The 27,749-nt window shown below is 35.5% G+C and overlaps 3 protein-coding genes across 6 annotated transcripts; all 3 read left to right on the top strand.

Moving 5' to 3' along the window:
• The first annotated feature begins 2,384 nt into the window (after positions 1-2,384).
• Positions 2,385-7,607, top strand: LOC132191380 (E3 ubiquitin-protein ligase DIS1). Of its 3 annotated transcripts, none has more exons than XM_059606364.2 (6): positions 2,385-2,780; positions 4,124-4,193; positions 4,852-4,925; positions 5,365-5,609; positions 5,993-6,379; positions 7,044-7,607. In XM_059606364.2, the coding sequence occupies exons 2-6, from the start codon at positions 4,189-4,191 to the stop codon at positions 7,362-7,364; spliced, it is 1,032 nt and encodes a 343-aa protein (XP_059462347.2). In that variant the 5' UTR covers positions 2,385-2,780; positions 4,124-4,188; the 3' UTR covers positions 7,365-7,607. The 3 variants fall into 3 exon arrangements, with proteins under 3 accessions (XP_059462347.2, XP_059462338.2, XP_059462364.1); XM_059606355.2 differs by having other exon boundaries at positions 4,087-4,193; XM_059606381.2 differs by lacking the exon at positions 4,124-4,193.
• Positions 7,608-9,402: 1,795 nt separating this feature from the next.
• Positions 9,403-13,612, top strand: LOC132167596 (uridine 5'-monophosphate synthase / UMP synthase (PYRE-F) (UMPS)). Its single transcript, XM_059578606.2, has 6 exons — positions 9,403-10,261; positions 11,111-11,194; positions 11,859-11,941; positions 12,031-12,118; positions 12,256-12,510; positions 13,199-13,612. The coding sequence occupies exons 1-6, from the start codon at positions 9,476-9,478 to the stop codon at positions 13,325-13,327; spliced, it is 1,425 nt and encodes a 474-aa protein (XP_059434589.2). The 5' UTR covers positions 9,403-9,475; the 3' UTR covers positions 13,328-13,612.
• A 5,444-nt stretch (positions 13,613-19,056) lies between these two features.
• Positions 19,057-27,173, top strand: LOC132167630 (Calcium-dependent ARF-type GTPase activating protein family). Of its 2 annotated transcripts, XM_059578638.2 has the most exons (12): positions 19,057-19,143; positions 19,361-19,423; positions 19,520-19,640; positions 20,295-20,339; positions 21,423-21,503; positions 22,244-22,328; positions 22,638-22,713; positions 23,616-23,779; positions 23,861-24,095; positions 25,447-25,563; positions 25,681-25,776; positions 26,591-27,173. In XM_059578638.2, exons 3-12 carry the CDS (start codon positions 19,562-19,564, stop codon positions 26,870-26,872), a joined length of 1,260 nt encoding a protein of 419 aa, XP_059434621.1. In that variant the 5' UTR covers positions 19,057-19,143; positions 19,361-19,423; positions 19,520-19,561; the 3' UTR covers positions 26,873-27,173. The 2 variants fall into 2 exon arrangements, with proteins under 2 accessions (XP_059434621.1, XP_059434623.1); XM_059578640.2 differs by lacking the exon at positions 21,423-21,503.
• Positions 27,174-27,749: the final 576 nt, after the last annotated feature.

Raw genomic sequence — 27,749 nt, 5'->3', positions numbered from 1 at the left:
AACCGGATCCAACAAACACACGTGTGGTGTGTGTAGTGAATCTAGTGAATGATGCGCACGAAACAAACAAGACTAGCGTCGGCGTCTGAAGGGCATGGAAGAACATCCAAAACTTATAAGTGGTGTGTGGAACAGCGGAAGTGCGCGACTCAAATGCGTCAAACCAAAAGGGTGCAAATCCAGGGATGGAAAAACATATTCAATGGTTACTTTGCCGGAAATAGAGCTGGTGGCAACACGTGTGAAACCAGTAATAAAACGCAGTGGCTCATTATATTGGTGTTGGGCATTCGCATATTAAATTTGAAATAATTATTATTAAATTTGAAATTATTAATAATTTTAAAGAGTAATGATAAAGATCATTTTTTTATCTTTTTTTTTTTTTTTTTTTTGTAATTTTCCTAAAGCTGATATAACTTTTAAAATCACCATTAAATTTTAGATGAATCATATTTGAATTTTGATCAAATGGTAATTTTAAAAGTCGCGTTAGCTAGAGGAGAATAAAAAGATAATCCCTAGCATTATTCAATTTTAAATGATACATCACATTTCTCCTATGGGTGTAAATCCAGTTGGTTATAACCGGCCACCAATTACCGGTCAATCGGCCAATCAATTTTAAAATTGATAATCGGGTACCCCGATCTAGTTACCAATTTTTGTATTTTCACACACCCCGTTGTAAATGGTAAGAGATGATAAGAATGAGATTTTTTTTTTTAAAAAAAAAAACAACCACAACAAAACCCACCTTATTAGGCAAAAAAAGCCGACAAAAACATCTAAATTAAGCCCAATACCTAAATTAGGCCTAAGAAGCGTAATTGTTGACGCACCCAATTACCGATCCGGTTAATCGATTACCGGTTGGAAATCGGTTTTCACCCCTAATTTCTCCATGTATATAGCTGATTTCTTACTTATAAAAATAATAAATAAATTTTTAAAAAGTAGGTATGTAACTACCATCTAAAGAGACTAGTAGTCGTTTGGCCAACCCAGTCTATTATGGTGGCTTCAGCTCTATAAATTGAAATATTGAATAATACAGAAATCAGAAAAAGACAATTGTTTCAAACCTTTTTGGGATAACTTCAGAAAACCCCCCTTAAGTTCCAGCCGATTTGAAAAGACCCCCCTGAATTTCCAAAGCTCTCACTTAGACCCCATGAACTTTGGTTTTCTCTCACTTTGGACCCCTTTAACATTAAACTACGTCGTTTTGGATGTTTTATACCCATTTTACCCTTCCTCAAAACTATGTCGTTTTGTGTCCTAAAATCACAACACATATCCAGCCCAAAACGACGTCGTTTTAAGCATAATTTTTTTTTTTTAATTAAAAAAAGTAAAATATATATATAATAAAAAATAAAATTAAAAAAAAAAAAAAAAAAAAAAACGGGGGTGGCTTCAGCCACCCCCTTGGCCAAAATGGGGTGGCCGGACCACCCCATTTTTGGCCAAGGGGGTGGCTACAGCCACCCCCTGGCCGATCTGGGGGTGGTCGAGCCACCCCCATGGCCAAGGGGGTGGTCCGGCCACCCCCTTGGCCCCAAAAAAAAAAAAAAAAAAAAAGGGATGGGGTGTTTTTGGGGGTGGCCGGACCACCCCCAAGGGGCTGGGGTGGTTTCGGCCACCCCATACCGGCCGTATGGGGTGGCCGAAACCACCCCCAGCCCCTTGGAGGTGGTCCGGCCACCCCATATGCACCCCCCCGCCCCCCCGTTTTTTTTTTTTTTTTTGTTTTTTAACCCTTTTGGGGGTGGCCGGACCACCCCCATGGCCAAGGGGGTGGTCCGGCCACCCCCAGACCGTCCAGGGGGTGGCTCTGCCACCCCCTTGGCCAAAAATGGGGTGGTTCGGCCACCCCATTTTGGCCAAGGGGGTGGCTGAAGCCACCCCAGTTTTTTTCTTTTTTTTTTTAATTTTTTTTTTTTTTTAATTTTTTTTTTTAAAATTTTTAATTTTTTCTTTTTTTAAAAAAATAAAAATTAATGCCTAAAACGACGTCGTTTTAGGCTGGGTAATTTTAGGACACAAAACGATGTAGTTTTGGGGAAGGGTAAAATGGGTATAAAACATTCAAAACGACGTAGTTTAATGTTAAAGGGGTCCAAAGTGAGAGAAAATGGAAGTTCAGAGGGCTTAAATGAGAGTTTTGGAAATTCAGAGGGGTCTTTTCAAATCGGCTGGAACTTCAGGGGGGTTTTCTGAAGTTATCCCAACCTTTTTTGATGAAGCAAATTTGTGTGTGTTTTTCTATCTTGGGGTATCTACGTGGGTTGGGAAGTCCAAATCCGAAGTCAATTCAAAACCGTGTTTCTCAACACATTAAAGCCGTCCACAGCATTTCCGCGCCGCTGTCCCCTCTCTCACCCTCCATCCAAAACCAACAATTTCAAATAAAATTTAGCTTTCTCTGTCACTCTTTCTCAAGCTCAGAACTTTCGAAACCCTGATTGGGCAACTCAAGAAGCGCAAAGAGAGGGCCCCACTATTTTCTAACCTTTTCCTTTTTGTATTTTCTCGAGAAATTTCTCTCTCCTACCAGACACCCACACCTCCGCTCCCCTCTCTCTGTCCCAACGGCTTTAATTTGAAATTCTCGAACGCGCACTTCGTTGTCTCCTTTTATATTTGTCACAACACAGTACAAATACCAAATACCAAGGTTTCTTCCAATTCTTCAGTGTCGGCCACCCCCACCAAACCTCTCTCTCTTAGGGTTTGTGCTCTCTGAAATGGGGTTTTGAGTCAATCTCCACTTCTAGGTATCTCTCTTATTTTTGTTTGGTTTACTTTTTTGTTTTTTTGGGGATCTTTTTTTATTTGATTTTGATGCTATTGCGGGTGAGTTTCCGGTTCTGGGAGTTGTGGTTTTGGAAATGTTTTAGATCTGTTGTCGATTAGGTTTGACGTTGAGTGTGTGCGCGTGATTCTAGGGTTTATATCCAGCATTTGAGTGATAGTACACTTTTGGTAGTTTATGTTTCTTTCAGTTCCAAGAATTACTGGGTTTTGGTAGTTACACTGCGAGATTCGGAAAGTCGCCGATGGCGTTATTGTTTTCTGTCCTGGTTGATGGCGGCTAATGGTTTGATCGCGTTCGAGGCTAGGGTTTTTAAAAAATGGCATTGGCAGTGATCTGCGTGCATCGTGGTGTTAATTTTATTTTGTGGTTGCTTGGTTTCTGGCAAATTGATCTATAGTACAATTTTAGATTCTTTAGCATTGTCAGAAATGGCTACTTTGGTGATTGCAATACCCACCAATCACTGTGCATGTTGAGAATATTTGATTTTGTAGTTTTGGGATTTGAATTTGAGTGTTGCTTTGAGAAACGTGTCTGAAAGAGAGCAATTACTTTTGGGTGTTTGCTTTTCTTGTGGGAATTTTTTTTTTTTTGGATCTGTTTTTGGGTGGAGAAAAATTAGGATGGATGATAGAAAGAGTAATATCTTTAACTTTGTGCTCGCTGTGAGTTTTTCTACATTAGTGCTATGTTAATGCTTAAAATGGATGAAGAGGGTAACTTTCTTGATGAGAAAGATACTTTAACTTTAAAAAGAGTAGTATCTTTAACTATGTGCTCGTTGTGAGTTTTTATAAATTAGAGCCATGTTAATGCTTAAATGGATGAAGAGACTTAGTACGTTTTTGTCAGCCTTGTCTGGATGTTGATTTTAAGTGCGTTGTTCATTCTGGTTCTTCACAATATGGTCATCACTCGGACCATACTCTTCCGAACTTGCTTTGAAGTTTTAATGCAATCTATTATATTTATGATGCTGCAACGGTCATCTAGATTCTATTCTACGAGTAATTTGTTTGGGACAACTCTTTTTTATAATGTTTGGATGATACAGTAGTAAACTGCACTATGTCTATGCTCTGTTATGAGCTCCTATTCATTATTTATTTATCAAGAAATAAAAAATGAGAGAGAAGAGTTAAAGAGTTAACTGATTTAGCTTTATTTCCTCTTTATATGCTACATATTTCTTGAAGAAAGGAAAAGTAAAGATAGATGGGTGATTTTCATATTAATATCTCATCCTTTAATCATTTGGAGTCTAGGTTTATTTCCACTTCTCTCTTTATGATTCTTATGAAGAAAACTTGAAGGGAATCATTTACAAAAAGAAGAGATGAAAAAGGGTTGGAAGCACGAAGAGGTAAATGAGGTAATGGGGGAAGCAGTTATAGAATACTCACACACACCTTTAAAAATTTAGTGCAGTTCAAGGGAACATTTTACATAAAACATTATTGACTTTGGGTGGAAATTCAAACCTCTGATCACTTGAAAACATTGGCAAAGCTGCAAAACCCTTTCATCTTTTTGGAAAAAATAGATGTTGTTGCAATAATGATCACTTACATATGAGATAGAGATAATTTGGCCTCGGGTATTAATGCAACAAATAGCTTGCATTTCCAGATTGTCTAATCAGTTTGTTCTAGTGCCAATCATACCTGCTACAGTGATATTTTAGTAATTATTATTACAAGTAGACAGTTTTTCTATATCTTCAAAATATATGAATCTTGAACCATACAAATTAGAGGAAAAAAAATATAAATCAGTTGAGATTTCTGCTTTATTATCAGTATCTTCATGGAAGAAAAAAAACCTATGAGCACATGTGAAGAGCAGAAGAGGCTAGTAATATTTTATCACAATACCTACAGGTTTTTAAAATGATTATTCTAAATGTTCATCAGTGATGTATCATTACACCTCATTGTGTGTCCAACAGTGTGTTATTAAATGATGATTTATAAATGGGAGTTCTCTTATTTGATTGAGAACTTATGAAGTGTTATTGTTATCTTTGGTAGGTCAAGGAGTCCTAATCCAGTTGGTTCCTTTTTGAAAGAAGACAAGAAATTGAAGTTGAAAAATAAATTTGCTGGTAAGAATATTTGGTAATGTTTTTCATATATGACTGAAAGCTAGTTTCTACATTTTTCTTTTGGTTAAAGTAATTGTACCACATTCATGGGCATGTAGTTTAGTTTTCATGGTTATATTGTAGATTGCAATTAATATGTTGAGATGCCTCTTTTTTAAAATTTTTATCAACATTCCTTTTGGTGTTTGGAGATATTGTAGATGCATGGTAATATGGGAGATTATATCATTTTTTTTCTTTTTTTTTTTTGATTTTTTTTTAATAAAAAAATTGGCGTTAATGTCTTATGCTAGATGTTTGTTCTTTATCAATTTTTTTTTTCCTGTTTCTATATTTTCATCTGCTTCTTTTGATAAATCAACCACTGTTTACCTCCTATCCTAAATGAGATTTTTTTACAAATTTTGAATTGATGTTCTTTATGTATTTGTCTACATAGATTTGGCATCTAGAGTAAGCCACCGTAATACTAGGATGGCATCTGGAAGTCCATTTTTTGATGATATACGGAGCAAACCTGAGGTTATTGATCCTCCTCAAAGTGAAGACATGATGGATGTTGGTGAAAATGTGAATGATCCGGCTCCAAATGCTCTAAAACCTAATTTGACTGTTTCTAGTGGTGTCCGCGAGCTATTGGAGTGCCCTGTGTGCTTAAACGCCATGTACCCTCCTATCCATCAGGTTTGTAGAAGATGGGTTATTTTACTTGGTCATTTCTTGAACGCTTTCTCATTGAAAGCCAACTCATGGGGATCTGTCAATTGCTTGCTATCTTGCTTGATGACAAGTTGCTGATTGTTGTTTGAAATATTTGAAGGTTGGTAATAAAATCAAATCAGTCATATATGATTTATAATTGACTATTATGGTAGTAAGCAACTGTGATACTGTTTTTTAAATGGTACATGCTATATAGAAAATATAAAGAAAAAGGAAGGGAAGGGGCACTTGGGTGGGGTGTGTGTTGGGGGGGGATCTTACCCCACTTTGAAAATGAGAATGGGAACATTTAGAAGAATGCAAATTCCTCACCTTTAATTTATTGGTATTCTCCCTTATTGCAGTGTTCAAATGGTCACACATTGTGTTCTGGTTGCAAGCCCCGGGTGCACAACCGGTGCCCCACTTGCAGGCATGAACTTGGCAATATAAGATGTCTAGCATTGGAGAAGGTTGCTGCTTCTTTGGAACTTCCATGTAAATATCAGAGTTTTGGGTGCATGGGCATATACCCATATTACAGCAAACTCAAACATGAATCTCAATGTGTCTATAGACCCTATAACTGTCCTTATGCTGGATCAGAATGCACTGTCATTGGTGATATTCCTTCTCTGGTGGCCCACTTGAAAGATGATCACAAAGTTGACATGCACAACGGCAGCACTTTCAACCATCGCTATGTCAAATCAAATCCTCAAGAGGTTGAAAATGCCACATGGATGCTGACGGTATAGTGTTGCTTCATCCCTGTCTCATTGTCTTCTGTATGGTTCTTTTCTTGCCTACCGTTCAGTAGCGGAGGTCATATGTTTCTCTATGTGCAATTCCAGTAGAAGATTTGCATAGGATGCATCTATTTCAACTAATTAATCAGTATACAGAATTTCTGTTATCCTGTCACTGAAGGGTTTGTTTTGTTGTTTCAGCTAAAACTGGATGAAATATTTATATCTCAATTCTTTGGAGAGCTCCTCCTATCTTTAGTTTAGGATCATGACATCGTGTAGTGAGCTTGATGATTAAAATGCACATCAATGAAAGCGGACTTATAGGAGTTAATTTAAATGCAGAATTGTAGTATAGCGTATCTGTATGGGTTTGTTCTGTTGTTTTGCCTAAATATGGAAGAAAATTAGTATGTCATTATTGTGAAGATCCCTTGTTTATAGAAACATTACAACATTTAAGTAATGAGCTTAAAGAGGGCCCATACTAAGCATAATAGTTCCTGCCATATCAGGGTGTGTGATCCTATGTTGATGGCGGCATGACTACACGTACACTTTTTAATACGTCACAGCACATTCACCTATAGCTAAGTTAATCCTTGCATTTACCGGAAAACTTGGCCATGGGTTTGTAACTGGATTGGATTTCTCTGTTAATTTGCAGGTCTTCAGTTGCTTTGGTCAGTACTTTTGTCTGCATTTTGAAGCTTTCCAGCTTGGGATGGCTCCAGTCTACATAGCATTCTTGCGATTTATGGGTGATGATAATGAGGCAAAGAACTACAGCTACAGCCTAGAGGTTGGTGGAAATGGCAGGAAGATGATTTGGCAGGGGGTACCTAGAAGCGTTCGAGATAGTCATAGGAAGGTTCGTGACAGTTTCGATGGCCTCATCATTCAACGCAACATGGCTCTCTTCTTCTCCGGAGGAGACCGAAAGGAGTTAAAGCTTAGGGTGACAGGTAGGATTTGGAAAGAGCAGTGATAGGAATAGGAATTTCTGCCTTATCTTCTTTCCCCTCTATTTTACCTTACAGCAAGTAGGTCAGTCCGTTCTGTCACCATCATGGGTCTTCTGGTCATGTATTTTCTAGAATTTAGGCGGCAAACTCTCTTTGCTTGTCCATGTATAAAATACATGAGTTGGAAGGCATGCCTGTTATCTATATTCACAATATATATGTATCTATTTGTAGATGAATTATAATCTGGGGCTTGTACTTTTTCCTTTTCTGTTCTTGCATGGGTGAATACATCAGTGCTTCAACAGCATTGAATGCACGAGCTATATAGCAATTGAATTGTGCTGTTAAACAACTTAATTTGGGAATGGTGTTTCCTAGCTTATGGCTGAAGAAAAAAAAAATTCTCTTACTTTTCTTTGAAGAATAATTTCCTTTCATCATGGAGGATGGAAGGGCAAGCACAGATTCAAAGTTTCTCTTTTTCCACTAGTTTATGGTTCATGATAATCATTATATGGTTTCCATTTAGATGGAAAGCTGGGGTCAAAATTCTAAGATAGCAACAGAGCAGCAACCAATCTTTGTTCTAGTCTTTTTGGAGATAAAGGGTATAAATTCAGCAAACAAAAAAAAAAAACTGTTATTAAATAGAGGACAAAGCTTATATAAAGTATGTGTTCAAGACCCACTCAGGTTAGCCAAAAGTTAATGGCTAGCCACTTTTGTTGTGTCTAATTATTTTTAAATTGAAATGGGGTCAATTAGAGCCCTTTATTTTTTAAACTCATCGTCTTTTTGTAAAGTTTATCGAAGTACTAATTTATTTATGTATAATTTAGCTAAATGGGCGTTTTCACGATATCTCTTCCTGACATGGCTGTTATTCCTTTTAGCTTATCTCCTGCATTTTTTATTTTTTCCTTTTTTCCTCTTTTTGTTGCTCACTTGCTCAGAAAACATAAACGAAAGTAACGTGACTGATCCAAACCCAATCAAAGGCCTCGGAAGAAACAGAAAGAAAATCCAAGTCCAAGCTTAGTTTTTTCCTCTATCACGGATATCCTTTTATAGGAGGATGGTTATTGGTCGGTGTAACCAAACAAAGCACTAAAGTGTCGTGTTTGTAACACTTTATCTTTTTGGCTTTCTCTTTTTAAAATAATAATATTAACAAATAATTTAAAATACATAACTACTTTTTCTTTTTTTTTGGTATTTACTGAATTGACAATTTTACCTCAAACTTTTAACCGAAAGTTGAAACAATGTCTGTTTAAATTACTAAAAATTGTTAATATTTATCCAATGACAAAAGTATCCTTAATAAAATATTTTTTTTTTAAAAAAAAAAATTACATTGTTTATAAAATAAAAAATAGGGTATGAAAATTTAAAATTTATTCATTTTTTTCTGAGAGATTTTTATTTCGAATTTTTTGAAGTATTTTTGTTTTATTGAAAAATATTTAGTCTTTTTTGTAGTTTATGAGAAAATTAAATTTTTTTAAAAAACAATGTCAATTGGATAATCTTGAAATTTTCTTTTATTTTTTATTTTTTTATGTCAAATCAATACAAATTTGTTAAAAAGCACCATCGAATATGATTTCAAATGGAAGTCTACAGACTACACTACGGTAGGCTCCATCTTCGTGGATTGCACATGGTGGATCCCTTTCCTTTTCCAGATTGCCATTATCCTCCATCAATCATATTCGTCCATGGGAATCATCACCAATCACTATGGTAGAGTGGGTTAACAAATAAAAAATGGAAAATGCTTGAAATATTAATAATTTTTTATTTAACTAAATAATTTCAGATCTTATTCTGTTTAAAACTTTAAACGATTCTTTCCTCTATATTTTTGTTTCTCAAAAACCAGAGATTTAATGGCGTATTACTCAATATGGAATATTGGAATTGATTGATATGATCGAGGTTATTAAAAGAAAGATTTGTCTAAGCAACGATTTAAAATGTTAAATCCCTATTATAAAATTAACCTAGAAAACCTAAATCTTAATTTTTTTTTTTTAATTATATAAAAAAACCCCCTAAAAACCCTGTGAAACCCTCACACTCGCAAGACGCTGAAACGCACACAGAGCACAGAGGCAATCCCTAGAGAATGACAACCTCGCCGTCGATGGAGTCCCTGATCCTCCAGCTCCACGAGATATCGGCCGTGAAGTTCGGTAACTTCAAGCTCAAGTCCGGCATCTCCTCTCCCATCTACATCGACCTCCGCCTCATCGTCTCCTATCCCTCACTCCTCTCCCAAATCTCTCAAACTCTAATCTCCTCCCTCCCCGCCTCCACCCGCTACGACGTCGTTTGCGGCGTACCCTACACCGCCCTCCCCATAGCCACCTGCGTCTCCGTTTCCCACAACACCCCAATGCTCATGCGCCGCAAGGAGGTCAAGGACTACGGAACTTCCAAATCCATCGAGGGCACTTTCGTCAAAGATCAGACCTGCCTGATCATCGAGGACCTCGTCACCAGCGGCGCGTCCGTGCTCGAGACCGCCGAGCCGCTACGCGCCGCGGGGCTGAGGGTCGAAGACGCCGTCGTCTTGATCGATAGGGAGCAGGGCGGGCGGGAGAATTTGTCGGAGAAGGGGATTCGGCTTCACGCGCTGATCAAGTTGACGGAGATGGTGAAGGTGCTGAGGGAGAAGGGTAAGGTGGAGGAGGACATGGAGCGCGTGGTGCTCTCGTTCCTGGAGGAGAATAGGAAGGTGGCGGTGCCGAAGGCGGTGAAGGTTAAGGGTTTGGGGTTCGGGGAGAGGGCAAAGCTGACGAAGAATGCGACCGGGAAGAGGCTCTTCGAGGTGATGGTGGAGAAGGAGAGTAATTTGTGTTTGGCTGCCGATGTTGGGACCGCCAAGGAGTTGCTTGACTTGGCCGAGAAGGTATGCAAAATCATAACTTCAGCGTAATTCCACCGCATGATTCAGATTTTCTCATATCAACCAAGAATTTGCACATATTTTAGTCAACAAGAAATTATTGTAATAATTTTAAAAAATTGATAGTTGATTAAAAATAGAAAAAAAATAAAAATAAAAATAAAAATAAAAATGCTATAGCTAGCATTTTCCGTAAAAGGATAGACAAGTTTAAGGTACAGAAGTACAAGTAATTTGCTGACACAGGCATTTTAATATTGTCGCTAAAAATCTTTTGTTTTTTTTTTTTGGGTTAGTGGGCAGGGTTGGTGATGGTTCTTTGAGAAGGTGGGTTGGCCTGAAAAGTGGCCCGGTTCATTATTGGGCGGGCCCAGTAAAGAATGTGTTTGTTTTCTATAATTAATAAATTTGTCTGTGTTTGTTATGTATATGAAGTAGATTAGATATGCCTGGTGTCTTCTGATTTTTTTTTTTTTTTTAATTTGTTTATTTATTTTGACCTTAGAGGATGTGGCAACTGGCAAGCCTCTAACTTTACTGTGGAGTTGGGTATGAGGTGGTTGGCGTAGGCTGTGTTAATTTTAGGTGTACAAGCTTTTGCGGTTGGATATGGAAATGGTAAAATCCTAGGAGGCTGTTTCCAATGTTTTACTATGCTAATATATTTTAATGAAGGTAATTCTACATTGGCAAATTGGGGACATTTTTAGTAAGTGCTTTACTCGAGCCACCTCACTTTAGCAAAGCAAATGCGCTCAATGGTTGATGCGCTTGAGTTCATTAGTGAAGATTTGAGAAACAACATATCTAAAGTTGAGCTCATTGGCTGATTCTATTGCAATTTTACTGCAGGTTGGCCCGGAGATATGCATGTTGAAAACCCACGTGGATATATTGCCTGACTTCACCCCAGATTTTGGTTCTAAACTTCGCGCGGTATGACTTGCCTGTTTCTTTTTTGTTTGGCACTTCGACAAAGTTCTTGATTATTAATATTAGAAGTGTTTTGATTACATGTACCCTCAAGATTGGGTTTAGTTGCACCAAATAAGAATTTGCTTCAATGGTGGTGTGGACATTTAGATGCTAACAATTTTGTTGGTGTTCGACATGAGATGTTCACCAAACCGAACTATATACACTTATACGTGGCGAGAAGGCTTGAATGATGTTGCTTTATTGTGCATTTGGGCGTTCCAAGGAAGTTGAGTGGCTCCTTTGTATTTAACAGGGTACAATGTACAAAATTTATCCCTGCATTTTCCAAATGTCGGTTATTTTTACAAAGCCTTTTTACTTTCAAAGAAATGCATCATCGTATTGAAAATTCAGTTTAGGATGTTAACCTCATTCTTTTTTTTTTTTGTTAGTTAAATTTTTTACAAATTTTTCTTTTTGAATAAGAAATCCCACTTAGTAGTTGTTCTCATAATCAGTATTCAAAGCTTGGTGACAGATGCTGGCCTTGTTAATACTTTGAAGCTACTTTTGATTTTCTCTCTATAATTGACCTGTATTCTATCATGTGGCTCTTGTGAGTCTGTGTTTAATTGAATTCATTGCTTATTTATAGCTAATTCACTGCTTTATTCTGTTGAAGATTGCCGATAAACACAATTTCTTAATCTTTGAGGACCGTAAGTTTGCTGACATTGGTAACACTGTGACAATGCAGTATGAAGGGTGAATGAGCTCCCCTCTAGTTTTTTCTTAAATCCATTTCTGTTGTATCTGTGCCCTGGCCTGACAGCCCATGGTCCCGTTGTTTGCAGAGGCATCTTTCGCATATTGGATTGGGCTGATATTGTTAATGCTCACATAATCTCTGGTCCTGGAATCGTAGATGGACTGAAGCTGAAGGTTTGAACTAACTCTTTTTTCCTAACTTTGAGCTAATCTATAGCTTTATTATTACCTTACTCGGTAGCTGGACTGTAGTAAGGCCTCAAAAGAATCCTCCCCATATTAATTTTGAGCACTCTTTGGACTGTATGTAGGGTTTGCCTCACGGTAGGGGCTTGTTATTGCTTGCTGAAATGAGCTCAGCTGGTAATCTTGCCACGGGAGACTACACAGCTGCAGCAGTAAAAATTGCTGAGGGTCACTCTGATTTTGTGATTGGCTTCATCTCAGTCAATCCAGCATCATGGCCAGGGACACCTGTAAATCCAGCATTCATTCAGGCAACCCCTGGAGTCCAGATGGTAACTGGTGGTGATGCACTTGGCCAGCAATACAACACTCCATATTCTGTAAGTTCTGTTCAGTGTTCACTTGTTCTCTCCCTCTGTATACTTTTTCTTCATTCATTCACTCTTTTTCTTGGCAGAAGATAATGGAAAGGGTAAATAACAGGTGATACCAAAGGAGAGCAACTGGTTTTTCTAGAGTGTGTTTGGCCTCTAGGAAAACACGAGTTTTTAAACAAAATCGCAAAAAGTGTTCTGTTTGGGAGTGCGGTTGAAAAAAAATGGCGGTTTGAAAATGTGGAAAAATCCATGTTTTAAGACCGCAGATAAGGGGGTATTTAAAAAAAAAACAATCGATTTTAAAGGCCAAACTGTTTAAAAAAAATTGATTTTTCATTAATTGCGTTTTGAAATTGCTATTTTTTCCCAAACTGCTCGTTTTAAAACTGCTCTACCAAATGGATATGTTTATACTAGTTCAAAATTTTATTGAAGTCATTGAGTTTTATATGATCTTTCCTTGGGGATTGAGTCACTATGTTAAGAGGAATTGTTTTCTACAAGTACTTCATTGATTGATGATGCTCAAGTTTCATTAGTGGCACTATAAAAATACTTGTCAAAGTATCAATGATAGGAAATGGACTCTCATACTCCATTACTAATCTTCTGTATACATTTTTGAGTTGCTTTTCTTGCTCTCTTGTTATTGCAAGCTGATCTTTCATGACTCGGACAAATGTTTTTCCAGGTCATCTATGATAGAGGTAGTGACATAATAATTGTAGGCCGCGGAATTATTAAGGCCGCAAACCCCGCAGACGCAGCTCGGGAGTATCGTCTGCAAGGATGGGATGCATATTTGGCTAAATGCACGTAAGGTTTATGCTTGTATGGTTTTCTAATTGGTGGATGCATAAACTTTTTGCTTAAATGAAAGCTAGAGTGCTATGTAGTCTTATAGCTTGATATGTGCGTCACATTTTTCTTCTACTTAATATTGTTTGCAAGCATAGTGGCACCTTCCATCAAAATATATTGATCCGTCGTTGTGGTGGTGGTGATCTTAAATGATGTGACATGAGAGTTGTGATACTCGGAAACAATAGTTCAATGGCTTCTTTAAATTTAAGGAATCATATTACTTTTTGCTTCTTTTACATCAGATTATTTATTCGTGCCCTATACCATATATATATATATATATATATAGATATATATATTTCTTTAACACTAAACAGCAACCAAGAGGAAACTGCTGCTGGAAGCAGTGGAATCCACTTAAAAACGACTGTTTTCTTGGATCAAATAAAAACCCAAAATGGTTCCACTATCTGTATTTTGCAACACACTTGAATTTTGGATGTATCATTAATTTATGCTCGAAGCATTTTACCCAATCCATGGAATGATAAACAAACCTGCAGCCAATCCTTCACTTTATGTTATATTCAAAATGCTATCTAGGAAGGCCATTCAGTTTAGCCTCCCAGGTTGGGCTGAAGCCCTAGGGGAAGCCCTAGCATATATTATCTACGCATAATATTATAGGAGAGTTAAAAAGAAGACACTTTTACATGTGACACAATTGAGAACTGCATTCTAACCAGGCCAATTATTGGAATTGCCTTGAGAAGCCTTTAATTGAATCTGAAATCATAGCATGCAATACACCCATAAACTGTCACACCCCGATCACATAGGGGAATAAACATGGGCGCCACGTGACGTGGTACCTGAGTTTTGGGTGTCACGTCATATTTTTTAAAAATTAAAAAAAAAAACATATATATTTTTTTTTTTTAAAAAAAAAAAAACGCTGGGGTGGCCGAACCACCCTCTTGGGCCCTGAGGATGGTTCTGCCACCCCTAGACAGCTAGTATGGGGGTGGCTGAAGCACCCCCATGGCATAAGGGGGTGGTTCGGCCACCCCGTTGGGTTAAACCTTTTAAAAAAAATTGAGGGTTTGGCCCAAGGGGGTGGCCGAACCACCCCCTTGGCCTAAGGGGGTGCTTCGGCAACCCCCATACCGGCCGTTTGGGGGTGGCCGGCCACCCTGTTTGGCCTGGGGTGGTTCGGCCACCCTAGTATATATATATTTTGTTTTTGGTTCTTTTTTTTTTTTTTGGAATTTTTTAAAAATAAAATATGTTTTTTTGGTTTTTCGTTTTCTTTTGGATTTCTTTTTTTTCAAAAAAAATAAACTATGACGTGGCACCCAAAAACTTAGGTACCACGCCACGTAGCACCCACGTGTAAGGGTGACGTGACATTCCGTTAAAAAATTTAAAAGAATCTTGACAGAGGTACCAAGTATGTTTATTAGCTTATTACATGTACCATTTGCAATATTTTTAAAAATCCAGGTGACTATTTGATTTTGGTGCAAACCACATGTACTTAGCCACTGTAATTGGTTTTACGGATATACTAAAATACAAGCAAAGACTAAAACCTTCACAAATACACACTTCATATTGAAATTGGGGCAATGTTGCAGCTGTTTTAAAATGTTCGCAACCTTTAACTTTATCTATAAAGCTGCAGCTCCTTCATCAACTTCTGAGAAATAAGAAAGTGGGTTGGGACGTGAAGACGGATAGAACGAGGTAATGGCAAGTTTATTTGCTTGCACATTAAGGAGGAAAAGGATAAGTAATTTCATCATCACCGTTATAAGTTTTCTAACCATCTTTTTTCTCACACTTTAAAGACTTTCTTATTTTGAAGTTTAATTCGAAATGATAATTAAGGCTTAAAACCTTGCATTTATATGCAAGTGAATGATTAGACCCTTCCAATTAATAGTTCTTTTTTTTTTTAGAAGTATTACATTTCTTAGAAAAATGACTTTTGGTTAGAGCAAATTAATGTTTCAAGATAATATTTAAGTTCACATGTGACTTTTAGCAAAACTAAAGTATACACGTAAGAGTGCAATTCAATAAACAAGTGAAGATGAATGACTAAATAATTAAGAGATATTATATCAATGCACCCATTCAAAAGGTTTTGATATATTAGCTCGAAAAGCACGATAAACACTTTCTTTAAGAACAGATAAAATTTGAATTGTTTGGAAAGACATTATTTATTTTTTTATTTTTAATATTAAAGACACTACACAAAAGGCTTTGTTTATAGAAAATAAAAATTACATAAGATAATGGAATTTTACAAATTATGAAAAGACATCTTAAGCAAATAGAATAGACCAGCTTCATCATAGTAAAATACATGCCTTACTTTTAATGGGAAAAAAATGTATTGATTCAATGTTTAAGCAATAGAAAATTCTATGTTGCGCAATATTGCCTTGAATAAAATTTTATTTAAATGGAGAATTGTTATAAAATAGTAATTTTTGACCGAGTAGCATGAATGAGTTAAGTGGCTTTTTTTTTTTTTTTTTCAATTAGAAAAAGAAACATGTCCCCTGGCTAGGTTTGTAAGTCTCCAATGAGTAATTCTTATAAGAATTTATCCAAACTTGGAAGGGTCAATTTTTGTTTACATGAATATTGTTTTAAAGAAAGTTTTATTTAAATTAGGAGCTATTTAAGAACGACAACATTTCATAGAATAAGATATATCATACGTTAAATGGTTTTTTTTTTTAAAAAAGAATTAAAAAAAAAAAAAAAAAAAATCTTGCTTAGAGCTAAGAAGCTTCGAAATTATTATGTAATTAGTAAAGTTATTTTTATAAAGGATCCTCTAAACCTAGAAGAGTCAATTTGCTGGGCATATGAAGCTATGAAGTGGTAGCATGCATCTAAAAGTTTCAATAGGGATGTAATGAGCCATGCTTGAGCGAGCTTGGGCTGTTCGAGCTCCGCTCGTTTATTTTGGGATCAAGCTCGGGCTCCGGTTCGAGCTCGACTTGAGCTTGAAATTGTTGTTCGAGCTCGAGCTCAGGCTCGACTATTCTGGCCGAAACCTACATCAAGATCACATCACAAAATCTCAACCTAAATCAAACGTAGGTGAAATCTTACCCAACCAATGTGATTTTTCTTTTATAAAGGCATAAAGGAAATACACAGGAAATGCTAAGATTTTAGCTCACAACAATCCCTAGTTGGAAACCCCTCCTCTTTGGCTTCATCGTCTTCTTCTTTCAACCATCGCAATTTCTGCATCTCGATCTCTCTTGCAATCTCTGCATCTCGGTCTCTCTCTCAATCTCTGCATCTCGATCTCTCTCTATCATGTATTTGAGTTTGATTGAGACCAATTAGCAAGAAGCAGTAGATGCAGCGAGGGTTTTGATATGACCGTATGAGTGAAAGTGGAGATATGAGGAAATGAAAGAAACGGATGGGTGCAAGCTGGCAAGGCTTGTAGATTGAAACGTTGTAGCATTTTCGAGGCGATGTGTCAACTGTTGAGGCTGATTGTTGCAGGCGTGAGCAATTTTTGAGAAACAGTTGGCAAAATCAAAGGCTCTGAAACTTTCATTTTCTAATGCTTAAACATAAATGCAATTTTAAGATTTTAATAAATAATGAGATTTATGAAAAGGAATCAACCAATCAGAAAATGAGATTTTATAGGCTATAATAAACACAGTATAAAATCCCATGTAAGTCCGGTGTGTAAATTAAGACCAAAATAAATGCAATTTTAAGATTTTAATGAATAATGAGATTTATGGGAGGCAATGAGCCAATTAGGAAATGCAATTTTATAGGATTTAATAAACACAATATAAAATCCCATGTAAATCTGGTGAGCAAATTAAGACCAAAATAAATGCAATTTTAAGATTTAATTGAATAATGAGATTTATGGGAGGGGATCAACCAATCAGAAAATATATAATTAATTATTTGATACTTAATATATATATATATATACACAAGCTTATACAAGCTTGCTTGCAAGCTTAGCCGAGTTTGTTTTATTTAATATTCGAATCAGGATTCGTGTTTATTAAACACTTTATTTAATATTCGAGTCGAGTTTATGTGAGCCGAGCCCGAGCTCACTCACGAGCGGCTTGCTCTCTTAATACCCCTAAGTTTCAATATATTGAATGAAAGCACCCGAATAAATCGACTATCCATAAGAACAAGAAAATAAAAAATAGCAATCAAAATGATAGTCCAATTAACTTTGACCCGACCCGGTTACTAGTTACCATTTTTTGCGTGTTGTCGGCACGGAGACAAAAATGGTGGCTAGTGGTTACGACTGACGTGCACAACAGTCACTATGTAACTGTATTTGCACGCGCCAACACCTTTAGAACTCTTTCACGCGCCATTACCTGGCCAACAACTCCCTTTATCCCCTCTTGGTTTTTCTATAATGATTGACAATTTGGTACATCAATATTTATAATTTTTAAAATATAATAAAATGTGATTGAGGAAAAAAAACCATTGTTAGAAGGACGTGTTTGAGTGTGCGTTTGAAAGGCTTAAAAGTGCGTTTAACACTCAAAAAATCTATTTGAAAAAAAAGAAAGTATATGTTCGGTAAAAAAAATTGAAAAAACTTTTAAGGGTCTAAAAAACCTAAAAATGACAAAAATTGGCAAAAACTTAATTTTGAAAATTTTGCAAAAAAAAAAAAAAGACTTTTTTTTTTATTTAAAAGCTTTATTTCTCAAATACAATCCCGTTTACTAAGAAAAAAAGAATGAAGGCTTTTAAGTTTCTCAACAGCTCAAATAATGATAGAAGCTATTTTTTTCATCTTTTAAAAGTTGATGTATCTTATAAAATTACCAGTAAATTTGGAATAAATTATTATAGAATTTTGATTAAATTCATCATGAAGTCCATCTATCTCCAAACAAAACCAAAAAGCCCATTTTGACTCCGGAATTATTTATCCAATCTTCCCTTTTTGTTAGTGGATTAAAATTTGTTATGTTTTTCCTAGATTATAATTTTACAAATGGATCCGACTGGAAATTGCCTTTTATTATTCAAATATTTGTGATATCTATGATACATGAATAGAAAAATATTAGGTGTTCTTTTAGTGTTCTTCTGGTGTCTTCCTAACTGTGATGTGGCTTTTAAAATCACCAATAGATTAAAAGTTAATAACAATAATCTTAAATTCAACTATAATTTTAAAAGCCACATTACAATCGAAAAAACACCAAGAGAACACTAAAAAAATACCTAGCATTTCCCGACACGAATATATGGATTGTATCCAAAGGAAGAAATCTCATATCTAGAGTTTAACTATATTTATAAATTTGTTGCTTATGTTGTTCCTTTTTTGATCATTGATATAATTTCAATGATTATGTAGATCATTATAAGAAAAAAAAAATTATAAATATTAAATTAATAAATATAATTATTTATTTTTTAAAACAAATAATTATCAAAATTAAAGAAATTATAGATGATATATAATTGATGAAAATAAATGGTGAAAGACGTGTACCATGTAAAGTTAGTTTACGTTGAGAGTTTAGAAGATTGTTTACGCTCCAAAAGAGCGCGTGGGGATAACTCTAGCTGAGTGTTTATTCGCCAATCAAAGAATCAACCACCAGAACCGTATCATTCCCCAAAATTCCGATTCTCCAATCTTTTGACTTTTTTTTTTCGTGGCACTCACATTCTATTCATATTAAAAAATAAAACAATTTTTTAAAGAATAAATACAAATAAAAAAATAAAATAAGGCAAAAAAAAGGGGGAAAAATCCACTGCAGATTCCTGGTATAGGTCCCTTCTGTTTTTCCTGGATTATCCATTTTCTCGTATATGCATGATCCCAAAGCTTGAGTTTTTTTATTTTTTTTTCAGCCAACGTATATTTTTCTCAATTTTGATGGGTATTTAGCTGGTTTGCTCGTTCATGAACAATATGTTGTATTTCTCACCAAAATGTTTGATTCTTGGCTTTTCTTTTGAGTACCCATTTCGTTTCGTGCAGGAAGGAAGCTGACAGGAACACCCTTTTTCATTCAGATTATTTTGCAATCAAATATTTCAATTTGTAAGAGATAAATACCCTTTTTTTTTTTTTTTCTTTTTATGTCCTGGAAAGTTTCTAAATTTGGGTTGTCTGTAACACCCGTGTCATTGGATGCAGAGAAGAAAATGATAAGGTGGGTGTTCTCAAATAGCAGTTTTCATGATTTCGTTTGAAAATATTGGTGGCATGGAGATGTCTACCCAGCGAGAGATTAATTCCGATCCCAATAATGTTTCGGGTATATTTTTCTATTTTTATTTTCACCAATGAAGATATTATGCAGAACAGTCTTAGTCATTGATGGAATGCTTTGTTTCACTTTTGTTTTTTGTCATTTTAAGGAAATAATAATGTGTTAGAGAACTTAGTGACGTTTCAGGTATTTTAAAATTTTTCCCCCAATGAAGATATTATGCAGAATTGTCTTAATTATATGATGGAATGTTTTGTTTCACTTTTGTCTTTTGTCATTATAAGTAAATAAATTTTGTGTAAGAGAACTTAGTGATGGTGATAGCAAGGCATGAATCTTTCTGCAGTATGGTAAAGTCATCAGGAGGCAAAATTATAGTAACATCCAGACAATGCAACTATGGTAGTAAATTAGCTAAGAAAAGAAAAGAAAAGAAAAGAAAGTAATGAATTGGTTGCATACAAAATTTTTGAAACTGAAAGTATATGTTGATTAAAATTTTGCTTTTGAATTTTTTTTTAGTTTGATAAATACTAGTAAGGTAATTCTTGTAAAAAGGAGCACCTTGTCTGAGAGGATAAAATGAAGATAGCATGTGGTTAATACATGAAGGGTTGAGAAAGTGATTTAACTTAGATTATTCTTGGCTTTATCTTTGTTTTGGTTAACCTATTTTCTTTCTCCACCTTTTTTCATTAGGTAAAAGTGAAGCCAGGTTCCACTCCAACTCCAAGGTGGCTACAAGTAATTACCAGTACATATGGGGCTTTGTCTTGGGGTTTTAGCTGAAAATGTTTTGCGCATAATTCTTTTTTCCTCTCTTTTTGCTTCCCATATAGATATTAAACATTGATCTTAATTATTTCTTAAAGAAAAAGTCAATGGGCCATCATTAGATTCCCAAACTTACAAATGCAATTCTTTGCTTGTATAAATGGTAGTCAATAATCATTAAATTGCCAAACTGAAGGACCTAATATAATACAGCGCCGATGGTCCATCAGTGTAAAATCCTTTCAATTCATCTGCATACCCTATGAAGTGTCTTGGGATGATTCTTCCTCTAACGATGGAACATATAGTTGGTAGGTTCTTGATCTTAAGGGGGTTCAAGCGAGTCGTTCATGAAGGTCAAAAAATTATGGTATAAGTTAGCAGTCTAGAATTTGAAATCATGCCTCCTCAGGTTTTTGCTCTCCTAGTGGCAAAGATGATGTTTGTTTGTTTGATGTTTCTCAAAAGCCGCATTGATCATATCGAGGTGATAAGACAAGAAGTCTAGTAGAATGACCCCTAAAGATAATGAGTAGTACTTTCCAGAGTATTTGCAAGAAATTTCCAAAACAGGATAAATGGGATAGTTTCAGCTATACTTGAAAAAAATTGATGAAATCTGCTCGAGGACATTCACTGCTCTGCTCATATGTTCAATCTTGTTCAATCCAAGAAGACTGCACTTCTTGATGCTTCTTCTTTTCCAGTTTCAGTTGTGGGACCTTATGAAACTTTATACTCACCTCATTTTTTAATAATATGATCAATTTTTGTACCCAAACACAAAATCATTTTCTTTTGCTTTTGATGATCGTTTGGGAAGGTGCGCTCTACCAACATATGAGTAAGCTTCTTAGATTTTCTCATGCTACAGCATCTTGATGCTTATTGTTAATCTCCATGATTGCTTAATGCTAATCAGTTTTTAGTAGCATTTACTTTTTTGATACCAAACATAGCTTCCCTTTGGTGCAGAACTTTATGGTGTGACTTTCCTGTTCTTGCCAACTTTTATGATGGTCTATTATTTGATGACAAATATTCCATATGTAGGGTCAGCATCAAGCTTATATGATCTCTTATGTTTAGACACACCAAGTTGGAGTAGCGAAACAGATCGATGTTCATCTTCCAGTATGTTGAGACTTGATGTTTTAATTTCTTGTTTAATTTTGCACTAGCTTATCAACCTTTTCCTAGTCCTTGACCCATGTGGTGGTAGTTTGTGTCATTCTTAAAGTTTATCAAATTATGAATGCCAATTGGTAATTGAAATAAATGAGAAACACAAAGGCCTATCCAACAAATTAAGAACATATTATATGGTCAGTTCCTAGCAAAGATTAGTGCTCTAGAGGTAAGTTTATTGCCACTACAAACATATTAAAGCTCCTGTTCCTCCTCCAAATCTTAGCTTTTCAAATGGGAGGTCAGGTATTTATTCTTTCACCGGATGTTTATGAAATTCTTGGTTCATAGGTCAAAGTACACTTTATTGGTATTCACCAGTGAAATTCATGTCCTATTCATAGATATGGGCTATCAAAATCATGCAATTATTTTGATCACGAGTCTAGCTCATACACTGATATGATATTTACCAAACTAGATGATTATTCATGTCATATTATCTCCAAAATCTGAATTATTCCTTTCACTGAATGATTTTTATTCTTACACAACTTTCTGGCCAAAAATTTTGATAGCTTGCTTTCTTGTATGTACTCTTCATAAAGTACTTAAATGCTTTGATGTTTGATCTGCAACTCTGTGTATAGGAAATGATATCTCCTTCGGTGTCTTCTAAACAAATCGCTTGATAAAGTTCAAGCAGCAATGTCTGACTTTCGCAGCTTGTATTTTTTATTAACTAGGTCCGCAACTAAGACTGGAGAGTCTGTTACATCAATCTGGTAATAGGTTCTGTGCAGATTGTGGAACTCCAGATCCAAAATGGGTGTAAGTTATCATATCTTGAGTAAATAGGATTAATAATGTCATTGCCAATGAATCTTTTATGCCCCTCTTCCTGAAAAGACCGCTTTCTCTCTCTCTCTGTGAAGTCTTTTGTTGTCATTATTTTTTAAAATTAAGGCATTATTTCATGGTATTATTTTGAGCGATGCAATTGTTCAGCATACATATCTATTGATTTCTCACTAATCTACACAGAAGGAAAACTGCTCATACTGTTTAGTCAAGTTTATTATGGGCAAATGAATAGCTCATATTTACTTAATTCATAATTGTTCATCTGGTCATTGTCAGATCCTCAAATCTGGGAGTATTTATTTGTATCAAGTGTTCTGGTGTACATAGAAGCCTTGGCGTGCAGATTTCAAAGGTATAGTTTCGAATTATGCTCCTTGACACAGTCTTGTAAAACAAAATTTCATGAGTACAGATTATATAACCTTGTATTGGCACTATCTTTCCACTTTGAGGCCTTCAAAATTTGATTGAGTAGGTCTTTTACTTCTTTATAGAACTTGAAAGAGAGACATCGGTGATATAGATGTTATCAAGCCAGAATCACCATCCATAATCCACAAGGCTTATAACAACTACTTGATGTTGTCTTTATGGTATGACTCAGAAGGGTTTCAGATAATTATTATCAGCTCGTCTTAACACATTGTATAATAATGCCAAATTTGTGCTGGGCCAACTAGAAGCAGCATTGGGGCCTGCATCCTGCTATTAACTTTAGCTGGATATAGTTGCTGGTAGAGAAACCTATCTTATTATCTAAAGACTAATCTTGATTCTTCAAGATTTCCTGCCTTGTCGATACTTTTCCCAAAGGACTGTCTTTGGTGACACACTTTGCTACCTTGAATTCTCTCTCTCTGTCTCTCTAAGTGTGTGCCAAGGGAAGTAAAAAAATTCCAGAGCTCATTTATAACAAAGAAGCTTAAATATAACTGCCCATTGAAGAAAGAAATATCACAAGAACACTTTGAGGAATTGACAAATTTGAGCAGATTCAAAATTTCTTTGTTTCTGCATTGAATCCTCATGTGTGGGAGGATCCCTAGCAGGTTAGGAGGGTAAGTAAAGTCATTTTACCGGGTAACAACTCTGGTAGCTTGACATGTAGTGTATCAAATTTTAATCAGAGATATGTAGGGTTTTGGTAGGATTTCAATTGCAGATTTCAACTAAGGTAGCTATACTCTCTCTCGCCTCTCTCCTTCTGTTGAAGTTTGGAATTGGATGTTCTAATTCAATCCAAAAATGTACCAGGTTCTATCAGTGAAGCTAGATGAATGGACAGATGAACAAGTCGATAATTTGGAAACTCTGGGTGGAAATATTGCAGTTAACCAGAAGTATGAAGCTTGCATCCCAAATAACCTTGAAAAACCAAAACCAGATTCTTCTATAGAGGAACGATCGGATTTTATTAGGTAATGCTAATACAATACTTGTCATACTTTTGAATGAGAGACATTTACTATTCTGAACCAGAAACATTGTTGAACACTCAGGAGAAAATATGAGATGCTAGAATTTTCGGATTCCAATGACCAGCTGTTCTGCCCCTTCCCGTCGACTCATAAAAGGAGTTCATCATCCCCAAGCAGTTCTTTAAGCATTTTCTTTGCACATGACAAGAAACAATTCGAGAAACAAGCAACTAGAACTCGTATTGGGCAGGCATTTCGTAACAGCTGGGCAAGAAAAGACTCTGAGCACAAGGCCTCTAAGAAGTGCAATCTATTGGTAACGACTTTTTCATTTGGTTAATTTCTGTTTTTATCAGGTATATGCAGATGTTTAAGTGCACTTTCTTTTTCTTTTTTTGTCTTTGGAGCTGGCTATGGATATAAAATATGCTACTGGAAATTGTGTTTTCTTTCTAATATTGTTTGATTGAAGAATTAGATTTGATGCTTTTTGAACTCCAAAGAATTCCTTTGAAAGAGGCATGGAAACATTATACATCCTCGGACCATGCACAAGCACATTGAATTTTCTGTTTTGCTTGCAAGTGATAACATGTAGGCTGTTTAGAACAATTTGTTTATAGAAAAGTTCAAATGTATCTGCACCTACACAAACACAGGAAGGAGGAAGTCAAGGCAACATTATTGAACAGAAGGTTAAATAAATGTCAGTCATATACACTACAATTGTTTGTGTAACTGTGTATGTTTGTCTGTAGAATATAAGCACAGCCCAATCGAGTAGTTCAAGTTCCACACTTGCTCAAGACATTTGTGACAAACTAATGCTACAATTTGGTGGAGTTGGAGGGAAATGTCTGAATATATATACTATTGATAAAACCGTATCTGTAGCAATGAGATACACTTGTTCTTCCTTCAAGTGATAAAGGAGTGATTAAAGAAGTCTATGCTCTACATTGTCTATAAGGACTATAAGTATTGGCTCATCACATTGGTGTATGGGGAAGTAAGAGGTCACACAAAAGTTTGTGAACTACAAAAATGAGCCAAAATTGGATTGTTTCACACTAGCACTTCTGTGAATGATTGCTCTGTTGGAATTTAATATCCTGTTTTCACGTATGCAAAAATTGTTCATCCCTAGAGGAAACGAAAAGAGGAAATTCATTAAATTTTCATATTTTCCTGTAATTGTTTGTCAAGGAGAGAGAAAAGAAAGCATAAGGGAAAATATATCAGCACATTGCTCTTAGCGTCATCCAAAAATATCTCTAAAATAGGTGAGATTTGGAGAGAAAATTTGGCTGTGAGAACTAAATGACATTAAACTTTATTTCATTCTTCTTCTTTTTTGGTAAGTAATGCAAATTCATTAAAAGTGTAGAGGGCCGCAACCTAGTAAACATTTTCTTCGGAAGACCAAACAATGGAACAAGATATAAGTTTTCATTCTTTTGTTTTTTGGTCCCATCTTTTCTATTCTTTTTCTTTTTCTTTTTTTTTGTTAATATTATCTTGTAGAAAACTGAATGTGAACCAGCAGTTATTTTATATCACAAGTTGAAAAAAAGAAAAAAAAGGACATTAAAAATGTACTTGCTAATTTCAAAATTTGAGTTTGATATGGATGCTAAATCTTATTTCTTCAAATGAACTGTTTATAGGCAGGTATGGTTGAATTCATTGGATTGATTAAGGTCAATGTGGTTAAAGGCACCAATCTAGCTATTAGGGATGTGATGACTAGTGATCCTTATGTCATCATTGCGTTGGGTAATCAAGTGAGCCTCTTCTCCTTATCTGTGACATTATTATCGTTGTATTTTACTAACCAATGGATTCAACCATGTTTATAATATAATTTTTTCCATATATATATATATATATATTTATCGCAGTCGGTAAAGACACGTGTCATCAAGAGCAACCTGAATCCAGTATGGAATGAAAGTCTAATGCTGTCAATTCCTGAAAACATTCCTCCTCTAAAATTGGTAAGTAAGATGCTTTGGTGGGAAATCATTAAACACACACACACACACACACACAATATAGGAACAAATATTAGACCGCCCCCTTGGGAACCATTCTTGTGCAAATCTTGGTCGGAGTTGCTCTCTTTTCTTCTATTTGTAGACCAATTGATCCTTTCCTAGATAGAAAATGTCCTGCAGATGCCATTTACATGCTGATCTTGTAAGGCAATCTTAGGAAGGATAAAAGTTTCTTATGTAACCAATAAAAGCGAAGCTTTATGACAAGTTTTGTTTTGTCACCAAATATGAGTGAAGCTTCTAGGCAGGATTATCTTTTCTTAGGGTTTAATATTGGTAAAAATCTTGGGGCTGTCAAATGCAAGCATGTTGTCACAATTCTTGGAAGGTTAAGACGGTATCTTGATCTCTCCATCTTTGGACCCTGCATAGGTAGAATGCACACTGAGTAATATTTTTTAGTTCTTTTAAGCCAATCATTTTCAATTGCTGAGGACCTAATTAGATGAAGATTCTTTTCTTCTTGATTCTCTCGAAAGTGCCTCCATAAAAATCCATAATTTCATTGAAATCTACTTCAAAGGCCTGGAGTATATGGAGGTAAAGTAAAACAAATCTTGAAAACATTATAGTTTACCACCACCCTCCTGCTCCTCCCCCAAGAGTTTGTTCCTCTATGCCACCATCATATCATAGACGAATGAACGTCTTTCTGTAAAAACACGAAATAATTTCTGGTTTATTTGCGTTCTTATCATGTTACTAGCAACGTTTAATCATTTTTATTAGACTTTTTTGGGAACGGTTTATGCAGCTTGTTTACGACAAGGATACGTTCTCAACCGACGATTTTATGGGTGAGGCTGAGATTGACATTCAACCCCTGGTTGTCGCCGCCAAAGCCCATGAGAGCTCCACGAACAAGAAGTCAATGCAGCTTGGGAAGTGGTTAGCAAGCAAGGATAACACCCTATTAAAAGATAGTATCATCAGCCTAGTAGATGGCATGGTCAGACAGGAAATCAGTCTCAGACTGCAGAATGTTGAGAGAGGTGTGCTGGAGATTCATCTCGAGTGTGTTCCTCTAACTCAATAGCAGCCACAATTATAAGTTAATGGCTACAATTCTAATGCTCTTTTCTTCCCCAATAGCCTGGTCAAGTGTATTCCCGATTCAGAAAAAAATGGAAGCTTTAAATTGATTAGTTTTTTTGAAGTAATAGCGCAAATATGCCTACTACTTTTCTTGAGTTGTTACATGTTATGCTTGTATATTGTTATCCTTGTTTCATTTGGCGACAACGAGGAATTATATGAATTTTGTGGATCGATTTGTATTTATTTCAACAAGCATGGTTCTATAAAACACACTAGCCAATTATATGTTTGTCCTCCTATCAATATTGACTGAGTTTCATTTATTCTCTTATTATACAGTATTGAAATTATTTGTAGGCCAACAAATCTATAACATCTTTTAAAAACGACTTTAATTACTTGAGTGAAATAACCTTTTTTTCAACAAATAATAAAACATAATAATAACAAAGTTTATCATATTTTCTATGATTTGGTAAATATTTTACCCCAATATATATATTAAAAAAAAATCCAAAACATATAAACCCTAAATTTCTATATGATAAGGCCGAGATAGAGAAGATCAATTCATCTTAAAAAATTAAAAAAAAAAAAAAATACAAAGCAATGATTAAAATAAAAAGGTCTAACCGCGTCTTTAATTCAAAGTAGAAAAAGAAAAAGAAAAAAAAAACGAAGAATAGTCAGACCTTTAGCAGGCAGGAGGAACACACCTCTCATTCTCTCAATCAATCCCTAAATAGTCGGTTGCCGTATTATAATTAATTATATTATTAATTAACTACTAAAAGCTTTTTGAAAGCCCGCGCACACTCTTCTCTCTCTCTCTACGTGGAGACATATATAAATATATATATATATATATATATATA

This window comes from Corylus avellana, chromosome 2, assembly GCF_965113065.1.
Source record: "Corylus avellana chromosome 2, dhCorAvel1.hap1.2, whole genome shotgun sequence".
Lineage (NCBI taxonomy): Eukaryota > Viridiplantae > Streptophyta > Magnoliopsida > Fagales > Betulaceae > Corylus > Corylus avellana.
This window is presented reverse-complemented; position numbering and strand designations above follow the sequence as displayed.